This window comes from Piliocolobus tephrosceles, chromosome 9 (genome assembly GCF_002776525.5).
Source record: "Piliocolobus tephrosceles isolate RC106 chromosome 9, ASM277652v3, whole genome shotgun sequence".
Classification (NCBI taxonomy): domain Eukaryota; kingdom Metazoa; phylum Chordata; class Mammalia; order Primates; family Cercopithecidae; genus Piliocolobus; species Piliocolobus tephrosceles.
Window position 1 is genome coordinate 111,193,348 of NC_045442.1, and position 17,335 is coordinate 111,210,682.

A 17,335-nucleotide genomic window follows, 5' to 3' on the forward strand; every position below is an offset into this window, starting at 1 on the left:
AATCTTTAAGTATCCTGTCAGTGAGTCTAGCCAAACTTGAAAATATTTCAGCAAATTGTTGTTGTATTAAAAGGGTTTTGTGAAGAGCCTTACAGTATTTAAAAGTGTTTCATTCATTCAATAAAACACAAGCTTTCATTATCATATTGTTTGAACTCAATATTCCTCAATATTAGATTCCTATGGAATAAGTCATTACACAGAAGATATTTCAATGGGTAAAAAATACATACTTTCTTGAGTATTAATACTTTTACAATTCCCAGAAATAAAAACTCAGTTTACATATGTAATTATTTTTATTCATTCATTGAATAATTATTTAGGACATACGGCCTATTAAGTATCTATGCAGGGTACTGGAGATAAAATGATTTCTTATAAATAGCCACAGTCCCTATTTGAGTTCAGTTAGAGTAGTATACATCAATTTTTAACAATCACTCAAATACAAGTAAAATTCAAATATTAAGAGCTACCTAGCAACAAGGTATATGAGATTATATGTAGAGAGACTTATTTAATATGCCTTATGATTTTGATAGCAACAGTATAAAGTCTTGGTCATTAGAATCATGTGCCCATGAGTAAATGACCCTAATATCATCTAGTGAATGTTGGAGCTTGGAAAATAGTCAATGTTCACTGAATCTTTTATTATTTCCATAGGATAGATTCCCAAGGCAATTTTGTATTGGAATGATAGAGTAAGTTTCAGATAAGTTTCTGGCTGCAGTTTTGCCTCAAGAATACTGTATTTACAGTCTACTTGCACATCCTTGGGTGTTAGCACCTCATGAGTTTTTAAAAAATGGAAGAGAATATAATAGTTCTTAAAATAATAGAGATGAATCATTATTACAGCTAACATTTAGAGTTACTTCATATTGGATCATACCTTGGTGTTACTCAAGCTGTTCAAAGTGTATTTCCTAAGGTGAATATCTAACTATGTTTAGTTTCTTCATTGTGCTATTTCGACTTGTAAAATGGCTTTCATCACACTGGTCAGGAGATTGCTCTTAGCAAAATGATCGTATTTCTCCAAGGCTACGGCTACCATCAAGTCTATTCCAAACATGAGCAAATTTCTTCCTTGATCATCACAAATAAGACAAGAGTAGAAATAACTCTGTTCACCCCAATTGCTTGTATTATTTGCAAGCATAAAATTGTCATTTGAACAAATAAATATCATTTGTGAATGATAAATACACAGAAAATTCTATACTTAATTAATCATTCAAATATAAACTCTTTGTTACCTATAATTTATTTTCTCTACCAAAGTTACAGCTTTCAATAAGATGTTGAGATGAAAACTCATTTAGGTCTCCAAGGCCTTGAATTTCTCGCTTGGATTTTGGCAGCACTTAATTATATATTCTAGTTTTTTCTCTATTTTATATGTCCCAAAATAGTAATAGCAGGGATGTATTGCTCTTGGTATGTTTGATAAATCTTAACAGGCTCTCACTCATTTTTTAAAGTCAAGAAAACTTCATTTTCTTAAGTTGAACTACCCACAACTAATTACTTTATACTTTCTAAAATATGTGTTCATCTTATGAATACATACAAGTCATAAGTTCTGGAAATTTAATGTCAATATATGCCACCTCCCTCTCCTGGAAGATCAGAACTAATAAAATTATTCTTATTTCCATTTTTTCTGATGGGAAAATTGGAAAACTGACTTATTGAAATAGCATCAAATAAATGCCTTTGCTTTGTCTGAGGTCTTGTCTACAGCAACTCATTTTTATTGCGTATAGTAGATGTTAATAAACATGTTGAATGAATGAATGAATGCCATTTGTGTACTTGATAAATCTTAGCAGAATAACATTTGTCATCTCAGACCATTTGCATCAAGCAGTTTACACACCAAAAAATAAACAGTTAACAAAAACATTAACAGGAATCTGATGCTTGAGGTTTAAAAATATACATGCAGCAAAAAATAGGCTATTCAATACATACCATTATCAAAATATCTGACAGTTGAATTTCTGGATACACTGGGATCAAAATTTGCCATTAAAGGTGCTATGTACTGTGTGGCTGTTAGCATTCGATGTACAACTTCTCCAGTGTATATGAAACCTAGAATTAGAAAAATAGGAAACATATTCAGAAAAAGAAGCCCATATAAAATTATGATTAAAATACTACAAACTCAATTACAGTCATATTATGAAAATAAAATGTCATGGCAGCTGGAAAAAAAGGAACATATTTAATATCTTAGTATCTAATTAACAATACTTGGTCTGGATTAAGTAACAAATTCTTGTATAATTTGGTAGAACCTTGCAAATCCAAAATCTATAATATGTACAATTTTAATTGGGGGAAAAGTGACTATTATCTGGATGAGATTATTAGACTAAAAATGCGAATACAGCATTATAAGTAATTCAAATATTCAATTTGCTGTTATTAATCCCTTGTTATTTTAACACTAGCTTACCACACAAGTCCTTTTAATGAGTGAATTCATTTTCATGATATTTATTTAAGCTACCATCTCAGCATAAGAATTTTAGAAATGACATCTGGTACAATGTAGAAAATGTTTTGATCCTTTTTTTTTTTTTCTTTCTTGAAAGTTGAAAGGGGGCTAAACACCCATGGTGAAGTTTTTATATTCTTGGTTTGCTCAAGCCTCTATATTATCAGCATGCTATCAAGAAGATAAAGTCTATATGTTTGCAGATAAGGTGGTAAAACATTGACAATGCACAAATGCTTCCCTATTTAGAGATTTAATCAATGCCAGTCTATTCTAGCAGTTGGATAATGAGAAGGAATTTACTGTGGAGGACTTTGGCTTTGAATTAACTTTCAACAGCTCCTATGTTACAAGTCTAACTCCCTTTCTATTATTCACAGTAGGTTTATTTACTTTGTGGATTATCCATGACAAATTGTTAATCCTGTGCTGGCTTCTTGCCTTCAAAGTCTTTAGCTGCCTGAAAGGAGAGTCAGCTCAGGGATTGCTAACTAATTTTAATATTAATCTAAGAAATACATAATTGAGATACATATTCAAATGCACACACACAAATAAAATGCAAGGCAAATTACTTGTGACAATGCAATTGTAATGTTTGGGCAGTCATGAGTTAATTAGATACCCGGCACTAATATAAATCATTTTTCTACTTTCACAAGAATTAATAAGATAATGATATTTAAAGCTCAAAAAGTGTTAAACTTTGATAACTCATTTTATGGTCTGAATAAATATTTCATTGGCAGACTGTGGTCTTCATTGTTTCAAATTCCAAACTGTGACGTCTAGGTAAGATATTGCAGAGTTAAACCTGTAGCTATTTACTTAGAAATTAATTTCTCTCTTTTTGGCAATATCTTCTTTCCTTTGACTACCGTTTAACTTTTCATCAAAAGCATAATTGAACTCTAGCTATTCATCTTAAAAAATATCTTAACTGGAAAAATATTCAATGTGTACTTTTATCATCATGACTTCTTGTTTCTTAAATGACTTATTGTTTCTTATTTACAAAGCACTATCTTTCAAAATAAATACCTGATGCTTTAAGCAGAATTTTGTACATTTGCAATTTCACCTAGCTGAAGTGTATTAAAAATATTACGGTGATAAGGTCATTGCTTTTATTATACTTCCTTCTAGATTTTCAGTCATACTCCTAATATTCAAAGTGCAATATCACATCCTTAACATTATAAACATGAAGAGTAACTGTTTTCCAGGGTCTCTATTTTTTCTCCTATCCTCACCAGCATGCATTTATAATTTATCATTAAAATGAATACAAACATTCCATAGATACCATCTCTTAAGGGAAATGTTTGAATTACACACTGAAAGTGTTATTTCCGAGAAAATAGCTCCAAGTAGGTTATTTCTCTTCTTTATATTCTCCAAGTACAAATAGAAGAAACTGCTTAACTTGGAGGATGGAGGTCAGTTATTCAAGGAAGGAAGATAATTTTAAATAAGTACAAAATCCATTCTCCAAGACAACTTTGTAAGAAGAACAGCAGCAATCCCTAGAAATACACTGTTGCAAAATGTAAGAGCACTGATGATTTCAGACACTTCATACTTACTGCTAGTATTTAAATAAATAAAATACATATACTTTTCCCTCAATGTTTCTACATAGATTTGCTAAGAAACTATATATACTTTCATAGATTTGCTAAGAAACTTCTCTCCACTCTCAATAACCCAGTTTTCAGATGACAGAAACCATTAACTATTGTTTCTTTTGATCAGGAAAATGTTTCCCAAATCTACAATTTATCAAATGTCAAAGGTGAAATTTCAAATTGTTTCCAAAGAACTAGGTAGAAATACAGAAGAATTTGTTAACATGTATAAGCCACAGATATAGTTTTTAATTATTTTGTTACTAGACTATTAATTTAAGTTATGTTACTACGAGTATTATGGTTGCTACAACCACAGTGAGCAAGCAACTGCTACCACAATTACTAGCATGCCTGGCACTTCTGTTACCACTACCACTATTAGTACCACCACCACGAAGAATTACTATGAAAAAAAATAAAAACCCCAAGAAGGAAAAAAACCCTACTACTCTGCAAAATGAGTTTAATTTTACTAATTCAGGGAATACTTGTTTGTTTTTCTTTACCATATTGAAAGTTAATTATATCAATATCTCAGGTTAGTTTCTAACAACCAAGAAATAAAATTCTTGACTTCTTGGTGAAGCCTATCTAATGATAGGCTTTACCTAGTTCTCCTTAAGTTTCTAGATTTTAAAAATATCACTTCAGTAGTGGTTAATAATTGAGTGGAGACAAGCCTTACAAGCTTGCAGGGGAATGTAATTAGGTGTTAAATAAGAAAGAGTTATGCAAATTAATGCAAAAAAACTCCAAAGCTTTAAAGGCATTCATAGCTACCAACACCCCATTAGACATTTACTTCTTTTCTTTGACTGTTCTGGGCATTCCCAGCTAAAGATGATATATAAAATATATATTTATTTATATAAATACATATGTATATTTTGTGTGTACATATATGTCATTTTTCTGGTTCTTAATGTTTTGGTGTAATTGAAGCAATATGTTTATTTATTTATTTATATTTTTATGTTTTTGAGATGGAGTCTTGCTCTGTCGTCCAGGCTGGAGTGCAGTGGCACGATCTCAGCTCACTGCAAGCTCCACCTCCTGGGTTCACACAATTCTCCTGCCTCAGCCTCCCAATTAGCTGGGACTACAGGTGCCCGCCACCACGCCTGGCTAATTTTTTGTATTTTTAGTAGAGAGGGGGTTTCACTGTGTTAGCCAGGATGGTCTCGATCTCCTGACCTCGTGATCCACCTGCCTGGGCCTCCCAAAGTACTGGGATTACAGGCGTGAGCCACCGTGCCCGGCCTTTTTTTTTTTTTTTTTTTTTTTTTTTTTTTTTTTTTTTTTTTTTTTAATATATACACTTCAAGTTTTGGGATACTTGTGCAGAATGTGCAGGGTTGTTACATAGGTATACACATGCCATGGTGGTTTGCTGCAACCATCAATGTATCATCTACATTAGGTACTTCTCCTAATGCTATCCCTCCCAAGCCCCCCACCCCCTGGCAGGCCCCCGTGTGTGATGTTCCCCTCCCTGTGTCCATGTGTCCTCATTGTTCAACTCCCATTTATGAGTGAGAACATGCGGTGTTTGGTTTTCTGTTCTTGTGTTAGTTTGCTGAGAATGATGATTTCCAGCTCCATCCATGTCCCTGCAAAGGACGTTAACTCATCTTTTTTTATGGCTGCATAGTATTCTATGGGGTTTATGTGCCACATTTTATTTATCCAGTCTATCATTGATGGGCATGTGAGTTGGTTCCAAGTCTTTGCTATTGTGAATAGTGCTGCAATAAACATATGTGTGCATGTGTCTTTATAGTAGAATGATTTATAATCCTTCAGGTATATGTTTTAACCATTTTGTTTACACATCTCTGTAGCCATTTGAAGAGCTAATCATACAATGTTGCCTTTGCTTACTATATGATTCTACTATAAATAGCACTCATTTGCTCATCTGCCTTTGCAGAAAAGTGGTCATTTATGCAGATAATTTGGGACTGAGAAAGATACCTTCATGTAAAAGAATCAAGTAAGAGAAGCAAACATATTTTGTTCTTTGAATCTCAAATAATAGCGAATACATGGCCACTCCCTTTTGCCTTAGCAATTAGTAAAACCAGAGTCAAATTCTGAGATTGGTTGTAATCAACAGCTTTGTTCTTGTACCTTGAAAAATTTCCTTGGGCCGCTTTCCGTAGGTGGTCTCTAGTTACGTGAATAATCTGTTTTTACATCTGTAAGCCTCATTGAGTCCGTTGGGGGATTCTATCATTGTAGATCTTGTCATGAATAAATCCCATTCAATCATTATAGATTTATTAACCATAACTATGTATTTACTAACCTGAAATATTATTCTGATAATGGTGAAATTAACCAGTATCTATATAGGCCTTTGCTAATTATATTATTTTCTTTTTTTTTTTTTTTTCAGAGACAGAGTCTTGCTATGCCACTTAGGCTGGAGTGCAGTGGCATGATCTTGGCTCACTGCAAACTGTGCCTCCCAGGCTGAAGCGATCCTCCTGTCTCAGCCTCCCGAGTGGCTGGGATTACAGGCATGTACTACCATGCCCAGCTATTTTTGCAGTCATTATGTGTCCAGCCTTACAACAGATACATTAGAAGACAGAAAGTTAGGCAGTATTATTTTTACTTATCTTGACGTCATTTCTAAGGCAATCACTCTAGGAATGCTGACAATCCCCATAAACAAGTTAAAATTGCCACCGGATGACACTTTCCATAATTATCTAGTAAGGCCTCACTTAACATCTCCAGGTTCTTGGAAACTGTGACTTTAAGGTAAAATATGTAAGGCAACCAATTTCAGCACTGGCTAATTGGTATCAGTAAGAATTAAGTTCCTATGGCATATTTCTGAATACAAAACCTCACCAAACTTCTAAATAAAGTGTTCCAAAAACACTTATTTAAATAAACTTGAGCTCTATATACATTTAAGAAAGGTTGATAAAAACAGATAATTATTTATCCCGTTATTTTGGTTCTGGGTCACAGGTGGCCTGAGCCTTTCCTGGCAGCTAAGGGAGTGAGGCAAGTACCAACCCTGGACCAGATGCCATCCCATCACAGGGCACATTCCCACATACACCCACACTCAATCACACTGAGACCATGTCGACATACAGTAAATCTGATGTGCACATCTTTGGAATGTGGGAGAAAACCAAAGTACCCAGAGAAAGCCTACGCAGACATGGAGAGAACGTGCAAACTTCACACAGACAGTGGCCCTAACCAGGAGTCAGTTTTTTGTGTTTCTTTTCTCATCAACATTGAAGAACGATGTTGAGCAGAACAACTTTATTCAAGGATCTGCTATATACTCTCCCTCATTGGATTTTATACTTAAACAAGGAGGTTGAGGAAGAAAAGACCTGTTCTGTCTGTGTGAAAATTCCAGCACTTACGCCTTAGAGCAGGGTGTTGGCCACCTCAAATCATGACACTTTTATTGAAATACTAAAGGTTCTTTATTTTAATTGGAAGATTTCATAAATAGATGTATATTATATTCCTCTACTGCAATTCACCAAATGAGACGTAAATTGACATGGGAATCACACACGATGAGATAATTCATTTCCTAGTAGAAGAAAATTATTTCCTAGTGATGTGACTAAATTACTTAAACTCTGTGTACTTCAGTTACCTAATCTGCTAAATGGGAGTGTAACGGAGTCAATATCATTGGGTTGTTTTGATGGCTGGAAGAGTGAATACTGTAAGATGAATGCTTAAAAGTTTGCAGAAAACCAATGAATCACTTATATTTGCTCAAATTTTTACCCCTTGAGGCCTTTTCTGTGAAGCCTTTACAAGTTAATCTTGGACTTATGCTAGGATATTTATATAACTTTAAAACTGTGCTTCAGACCTAAATGTACAACATGTGTTTACCTGCCTTATTCTTGTTTGAGTTAAGGTAGACTATTGATCCTAACTACAGGATAATAGATAACAAACACCTGAGTGTCCAAAATTCTTAGCTTGATGTATTTCCCCTTACATTCTGATGGAACAAGCACTTTGTAAAAATGTTAACCTCCTATGGGTTGCAAGTGGTTGTTTTGTTTAATTGGAAGTGTCATCGTAATAAAGGAAGCACAAAGAAGCTATAATTGCTTGTGAAACACTTCGTAAAACTTTAATGTGTAAGGTACTCCATAAAACATTCTACTTCATCATCTTTTAGTTAATATTTTGGACCCAAGAGGAAAGGTTGGAGTTGATGGGTATGCCTGTAGGGCATTGAACATTTATAGCTAAATGTTGTCTTTAGAGTGCAAATGATAATGATATATGCCATCTTTATTATATGACATATGTACTGTTATGTCTACACATTAATCAAATAGATCTGAAATTTATTATCTTTTATCCATAAGGATTTGAAGACCCACTTCCTCATCCTGATCTCTGACTAACCTTATATGTGTTCCATTTCTTCTATTCATGAAGAATTGAATTATTTAACTGCGTGTTTGCATTTATTGTTTGTCAATAGCTCAGTGCTGTTGGTGGACAAGTTGCTTGAACAACTTGATGAGGTCTCAGAACAATTCAAATTATGTTTTGCAAAAGTTCTATTTTGTCAGTCATGATACGTTTCACATGCTATAAACTACCTTCTTTAATACAAATACTTGTCAGATTTTTAAACAAAACCATGTGTGGCAGCAATTGATAATCTGAAAATAAAAAGTTGTGGTAAGTTATTTGGTAATGTAACTGTCCGCCAGCTGCTACAGTGCAATGACAGGTTTTATGTAACAGACTTCCTCTGAATAAAATTGGTGCTAGTGGACCATATAGTTCACTATGAGGATATTGGCTTGTATTTGCAAACTAGATGGTTAATAAAATAAAATGAAGGGAAGAAATAGAAGCATTCAGAAATTCTTGTGAGTTTACTAATCACTGGCTCCTAGGAAGAAACCCATAATATTATCAATCACCAAATACTTTCCCTTTACAATTCCAACCAGCTGTCAAGTTAAAATATATCAAGGGTCTTTTATATTAAAATATATGCATTAGTTCTTAGGAAGCAACCTATAATAGTGTCAATCACCAAACAGTTACCATATTTATACTTGTAACCAGCTGTCAAGGTAAAATACATCAAATAGATTTTGTATACAAAATCAAAATATATTTACATGTGTTAACATATATCACATGTCATAGACTCTTTAATTTTATTGACATAAGGCAGCATTGGGGATTATAAACCACAACAAAACCATTCCTTGGGGGGAAAAAAGCAACAAGTGACAACTCTGTTATCAGCTGCAAATTATGTTCATAAAATTACCAATATAAAAATTTGTGTTGACCATATAAAAAGTCTCTCTCCAACTCCAGAAAGAACAGGAGTTGAAATGTGTAGATGAAGAGGGAAAGATAGACAAAAAACAAACGAACAAACAAAAGCCAAAAATCAAACACCAAAAAGCCCAAACCTTCTTCCTGAATTTTCATTTTGAACTAACAACAAAATTGTTGATTTCAGTTCTTGTTTCCTCCGTCTTGTTCCTAAAAGAAATTCATGTAACATGTTCTTAATTAATGTTAATTCCTCCTAGTGATCACTGTCAACAGCTCCCCTCACCATCTCCTCAAATGCTTCTGATTGTCTAGGATTTCTAGATACGGGTTCATTCAGAACCATATCTAGACTGCAGAGTACGCATGGCAACCCTTGGAGTTTTATAGTACACAAGGCACCTGGCTTTTCATGGAGACATTGAACTGGCCGTCAAGTTTATTTCCTCTATCAAAATAGAACCAACTAATATTTTAAAAGCCTTAATCCTGCAGGTAGAGTAATGGCAGCAATATGGCAGAATAGGAGTTTCCAGTACTTGTCTGCTTTCAGAAAAATCAATTTATGCAATCACCCATAGACAAAAATACCTTCACAAGAACTAAGAAACCCAGGTGAGAGATTATAGCACCTAAGTGGAGCCCAAAAATAAGAAAAGACACATTGAAGAAGATAGGTAAGAAAATTTCACATTACCCACATCAAGTCTTCTCCAAGCCTATGCAACCCAGTGCAGAGAAAGATACCCTCTGGGTGAGTAAAGTGAGCAGCACCAAGTCTTCCTGTAGACCCCGACACTGGCCCATCCCAGTGAACCCCTTCAGGCAGGCCCATAGAGACCTAAGCTCCAAGCTAACCCATGTGACTCCATATTCCAGGCCCACCCCGACACCAGACCAGCACTTGCAATCCAGGCTGGCCCACATGGCTCCAGGCTCCAGGCTGGATGATGTGGTACCCAGTACCAAGTAGTTTGGCCTTCACAAACCTAGGTTTCAGGTAAGCCCTTGTGAACCCTTGTGCCAGGTTGATTCCCATAGACCCAAGATGCAGGCCCAAACTCATTGACCCAGGAACCATGCCTGTCATGCAGACCCAGACACTAGGATTGCCCAGTTAATCGAGGCTCCAGGCATACATCTGCAGACCCAGGCACCAGGTTAACTCCTGTGGACCCAGGCAGTAGGCCAACCCAAACGCTGATCCAGCCAGCCTCCCCAGAAATTCCAGAAGTAAGCCTGAACATAGACTTTGTCAGCCACCAGCACAGAATTTCTGGATGGACTGAGTGGTGAAGGTAATTTTTTGTCAACATCAGTATATAAAGACTGAAAAAATGGCCTACTTCTTCAAATGCAGAGTACATTACCAATGCAAGGTAACAAGACTCACAAATAATCAAGGAAACATGACAGCATCAAGATAACCAAATAAAGCACCCATAACAGACCTCAAAGAATTGGAGATCTATGAACTGCCTGACAAATAACTGAAAATAATCATCTTGAAGCTCAGTGAGCTACAGAACACAAGTACAAAACAAACTGATATCAGGAAAGTAATACAAGAATAAAACAAGAAGTGTAACAAACAGATAGAAACCATGAAAAAAAGAAGCAAACAGAAATTCTGGAATGGAAGAACACATTAACTGAACTGAAAAATTCCATAGAGAGGTTCAACAGCAGACTTGTTAAAGCAGGAGAAAGAATCAGCAAGCTTGAAGACAGAGCATTTAAAATTACCTGGTAAGAGGAGCAACAACAAAAGAATTTTTATGAGAGCAAAGAAAGCCTACAGGAATTATGAGACATCATTAAGTGAACCAATATATTCATTATGAGAGTTCCAAAAGAAGCAGAGAAAGAGAAAAGCCCAAAACTTATTATGCATAAGCAATAATAGAAAACTTCCCAAATCTGGAGAAAGAAATGAACGTCCGGATCCATGAAGCCCAAAGAATCCCAAGAAGTTTAGACATAAACAGATCATCACAAAAACATGTTATTAACAAATTCTCTGAAGTCAAAAACACAACAAGAATTTTGAGAGTAGCAAGACAAAAATCTACTCATGACATAAAAGGGAATGTCTGTAAGGCTATCAGGGTGTTTCTCAGCAGGAACCTTACAGGGCTAAAGAAAGAAGTATACAAAGTAAACCAGCAATAACCAAGAATACTACCTAACCAAGTTGACTTTTATAATGTAGAAGAGAGACAAAATTTCCTGGACAAACAAAAGATGAGGGAGTTCATCACCATTAGAACTACCTCGCAAGAAATGGTAAAGAGAATCTTCAAGTTGAAGTGAAATGATAGAAACTAACAATATGAAAATATATGAAAGAATAAGACTCACTATAAAGGTCAGAATGCAATCACACTCAGCTATTCTTATATTCCAATAGTGCTCCACAACTCACTTTTAACTCTAATATAAAAGTTAAAAGACAAAGGTATTGGAAATATAGCTATAATAATTTATTAATGAACACATAATAAAAAAGATAAAATTGTGAAATAAACTACAAAAAATATGAGGAGAGGAGAAATTAAAGTGTAGTTTTTGTATGTGGAGAAAGCTACGTTGTTATCAGTTTAAAATATATGCTACGACTTGAAGATGTCTTATGTAAGCTTAGTGGTAACCACAAAGGAAAAATCGTTGGCAGATATAAAGATAAAGAAATTAAAGCAAATCACAACAAAAAATCATCAAATCAAAAAGAAAACAACAGGAGAGGAAGAAAACAAGAAAAGGGCTATAAAATAGAAAACAATTAACAAAATGTAAATAGTAAGTCTTATCTATAAATAATTACTCTAAATGTGTGGATTACATTCTTCAATCAAAAGACATATAGTGGTTGAATTGATTTTGTTTGTGTGTCTGTTTAAAGATCCGACTATATGTTCTCTACAAAAGACTTAACCTTAGCTTTAAGGACACTCATATGCTGAAAGTTAAGGATGGACAAAGATAGTCCCTGCAAATTGCACCAAAAGAAACCAGGAATAGCCATAACTGTATCAGACAAAATAGATGTTAAATCAAAAACTGTCACAAGAGACAATGATAACGATATCAATGCATCAAAAGGGCATAAAATTATAAACATTTATGCCCCCAATATTAAGAACATAAATATATGGCCGGGCACGGTGGCTCAGGCCTGTAATCCCAGCACTTTGGGAGGCCGAGGCAGGCAGATCACAAGGTCAGGAGATCGAGACAATCCTGGTTAACACGGTGAAACCCCATCTCTACTAAAAATACAAAAAAAAAAAAAAAAATTAGCTGGGCGTGGTGGCAGGCACCTGTAGTCCCAGTTACTCAGGAGGCTGAGGCAGGAGAATGGCGTGAACCCAGGAGGCAGAGATCGCGCCACTGCACTCCAGCCTGGGCGACAGAGTGAGACTCTGCCTCAAAAAAAGAAAGAACATAAATATACAAAGCAAATATTAAGAGAGCTAAAAGGAGAAATAGTTCACCAATACAATAATAGTAGAGGACTTCAATATTGCCACTTTCAGCAATGGATGGGTCATCCAGACAAAAAAATCAATAAGTATACAGAAGACATGCACAAGACTGAAGACCAAATGAATTTAACAGAGATATACAGAATGTTTCATCCAACAGCAGCAGAATATACGTTCTTTACAAATGCACACAGAATATTTGTTAGGATAGATCCATGTGTTAGGTCAAGTAAAAGTCTTCACAGATTTAGGAAGATTTAAGTAATATCAAGTATCTTTTCAGACTACAATGAAATGAAAGTAGAAATCAATAAGAGCAGGAAAATTGGAAACATTCACAAATATGTGAGAATTAAATAACATAGTTCTGAATAACCAATGAGTCAAAGAAGAAATCAACAGTGAACTTAAAAGATATCTTGAGACAAACAAAAATGCAAATACAACTTTCTAAATTTTATGGGATGCAGCAAAAGCAGTCCTAAGAGGTAAGTTTATAGCAATAAATACCTACATGAAGAAAAAAGAAAGACTTCATAAAAGCAACCTAATATGACACCTTAAGGAACAGAAAAAAAGAACAAACTAAGCTTAAGAAAGGAAATAATAAAGAGCAGAAAGAAGGTAATAAAAAAAAATCAGAAAATATACGAACGATATAGAGACTAGAAAAAAATACAAAAAGTTAATGAAACTAGGAGTTTTTTTTTTTGTAAAATAAACAAAACAGTAACTTTTAGTTAAACTAAGAAAAAATAGAATAATAAAATTGTAAGTGACTAGGTGCAGTGGTTCATGCCTGTAATCCCAGCACATTGGGAGGCTGAGGCAGGTGGATCACCTGAGATCAGGAGTTCAAGACCAGCCAAACAAATATGATGAAATCCTGTCTCTATTTAACATACAAAAACTAGCTGGGCATGGTGGCATGTACCAATAATTCCAGCTACTCAGGAGGCTGAGACAGGAGAATCGCTTGAACCCAGGAGGCAGGGCTTGCAGTGAACCAATATTGCACCATTGCACTCCAGCCTGGGCAACAAGAGTGAAAAAAAAATTTTAAGTGAAAGAAGAGATTACAATAGATACCATATAAATATAAAAGATCAGAAGAAGCTACTATAAAAATTATATGCCAACACATTCGATAACCTACAAGCAGTGTATAAACTTCTGGAAACATACATATTACCACGTCTGAACAGAACAGTATAGAAACTCTAAATAGAATAGAAAATATGGATAAAAGAAACCAGAACAAAAAAACAGAATAGAAAATCTGAAAAAAACAAATAACAAGTAAAGAGACTTAATCAGTAATCAAAAACCTTCAAAAAAGCTCATGACCTCATGGCTTTACTGGATTCTACCAAACACTTAAAAGATATTTAACATCAGTACTACTCAAAATCTTCCAAAAACATTGAAGAGAAAGAAACACTTGCAAACTCTTTTCTCACGGCCAGCATTACCTGGATACCAAAGTCAGATGAAAACATTACAATAAAAGAAAACTACAGGTCAATATCCCTGATGAATGTAGATACAGAAATCCTTAACAAAATAATAGAAAATCTAATTCAACAGCACATTAAAAAGATCATTCCCCATGATCACATAGGTTTTATCCTTGTTTTAACACATACAAATCACTAAATGTGATATACTACATTAATAGAATGAAGATTAAGAATTATATGATCATCTCAATATATGCAAAAAAGCATTTGACAAAATTTAACATCCTTTCATGATAAAAACTCTCAACAAATTAGGTACAGATGGAATGTAACTTAAGATAATAAAGAATATGTATGACAAGTCCACAGATAGTATCACACTCAACAATAAAAAGCTAAAAGCTTCTCAGGATTAGTAACAAGATAAGGATTCTCATTCTTGCCATTTCTATTCAATATAATATTAGAAATTCTATCCAGTGCAATTAATCAAGAAAAAAGAAATAAAAGACAAACCAGAAAGGAAGAAATAAAATTTTCTTTGCAGATGACATAATACTCTGTATACAAAACCCTGAAAACTCCTTCAAAAAACTGTTAGCATTAATAAACAAATTCAGTGAAAGTATAAGATACACAATAAACACGTGAAAACAAGTTGTGTTTCTATACACTAACAATGAACTATCCAAAACAGAAATTAACACTCTCATATACAATAGCACCAAAAATTAAAATATTTTGAAATAATTTTATCCAAACAGATAAAAGATCTGTAAACTGAAGCATTGGTGAAAGAAAATTTAAAAAATCACAAATAAAAGGAATGATATCCTGTGATCATAGATTAGAAGAATTGAAAATTAAAAATATTCAACTTTCCATGTGACCCAAAGCAATCTACGTATTAAATGCAATTCTTATAAAAATCCCAATGGCATTTTCAAAGAAATAGAAAAAAAATCATGAAATTCATATGGAACTACAAAAGGCCTGTAACTGCCAAAGTGATCTTGAGCAAGAAGAACAAAGCTGGAGGCATCACACTACCTGATTTCAAAATCTACTACAAAGCTACAGAAATCAAAACAGAATGGTTCTGGAATGAAAACAGTCACACTGACCAATGGAACAGAATAGACAGCCCAACCCCAAATCTAAGCATTTATGGTCATTGATTTTCAACAACTGTGGCAAGAACACAATGGCTAAAAAGTTAGTCTCTTTAATAAATATTGTTAGAAAACTAGATATCCACATGTAGAAAAATAAAATTGGAGCATTATTTCACACCATATGCAAAAATCAACTCAAAGTAGATTAAAGACTTAAATATGAGACCAGAAACTGCAAAACTATATATATATATGATGATCCCTATATAAATATATATGATGACCCCTAAAACAAAACACAAACAGACAAATGAGATTTCATGAAACTGAACAGCCATTAAAGAAAACAATCAACAGAGTCAAGAGAAAACCTGCAGAATGGGAGAAGACATTTGCAAATTACATATCTGCTAAGAGGTCATTATCCAAAATATACAAAGAATTCAGCTCAATAGAAGAAAACAAATAACCCAATTAAACAATGGAAAAATAACTTGAACAAACATTTATCGAATGAAAACACACAAATAGCCAATAGGTACATAAAAAATGCTCAGCATCACTAATCATTAAGGAAATGCAAATAAAAACCAGAATAAAATATACCATTTGGGATGACTATTATGAAAAACATGAAAGATAACAAGTGTTGACAAGGAGGTGGAGAAAGGAGAACTCTTACACATTGTTGGTGGAAATGTAAATTAGTGTAGTCATTATGGAAATAACGCAGAGGATTTCCACAAAATTAAAAGTGGAACTACTATATGATCCGGCAATTCCACTTCTGAGTATATATCCCAAGGAAGTGAAATAATTATGTGGAAGGGATATCAGAACTTCTATGTTCATTGCAGCACTCTTCACAGTGGCCAAGATATAGTATCAACTTAGGTGCTAATCAGTGGATGAATAAAGAAAATGTAGTATATGTACAAAATGGAATACTATTCAGCCTTTAAAAAGAAGGAAGTCGTTGGTGTCAACATGGATGAACTTGGAAGAAATTATGTTATGTGCAATAAGCCAGTCCCAGAAAGGCAAATACTATATGTAGAATATAAAAAGTTACACTTACAGAATCAGAGAGTAGAATGGTGGCTGCTAGAAGCAGGGGGATAGGGTAAACACAGAGACACTGGCTAAAGGGTATAAGGTTTCAGTTTTTCAGGATAATAACATTCTGAAGATCTCATATATAGCATAGACAACTATCGTTAATAATATTGTATTGCATACTTGAAATTTGCTAAAAGAATAGATCTTATGTGTTCTTACCAAAAAAAAAGTAACTATGTGAGGTGATGGATATATTAATTAAGTTTATAGTGGTAATCATTTCACAACATATATGTATATCAAAACACTACATTGTGCATCTGAAATATATACAAATTGTATTTGCCAATTATATCTCAGTGAAGCTGAATGTGCTGACAATCTCTCCATTGTCTTTCCCTTTTCATGGCAAGATAAATCCCATTCATTTAGACAGGAAAAGAAACTCAAAGAGAGTGGAAGAGCTTTGCTTTCTCAAATACAGTCATCTGCATTGTACCAACAGTCCCAAATCAAGGGTCTATTCCTTCCTTCTTTCTTTTTGTTCCACCCGAATACCTAATGTATCCCAATAATTTCTTTAGATGGTTTGGGTTTTAATTGCCTTAGCACTTACCTTATAGGTTCAAGGTAGTGTCATATTCTTATGTATCCAACCTAGTGTTTTATATATATATATATATATAATATATATGTTATATATATATGTTATATATATATAATATATATGTTATATATATATGTTATATATATA

The 17,335-nt window shown here is 34.0% G+C and overlaps 1 protein-coding gene across 1 annotated transcript in view; it reads right to left on the minus strand.

Moving 5' to 3' along the window:
• Window positions 1-17,335, minus strand: part of PLXDC2 (plexin domain containing 2) — a 472,622-nt gene that overhangs the window by 144,749 nt on the left and 310,538 nt on the right. Inside the window, exon 6 of the mRNA XM_023223192.2 lies at window positions 1,984-2,106. Coding sequence (XP_023078960.1) covers window positions 1,984-2,106 — 123 coding nt within the window. The remainder of the gene's footprint in view (window positions 1-1,983; window positions 2,107-17,335) is intronic.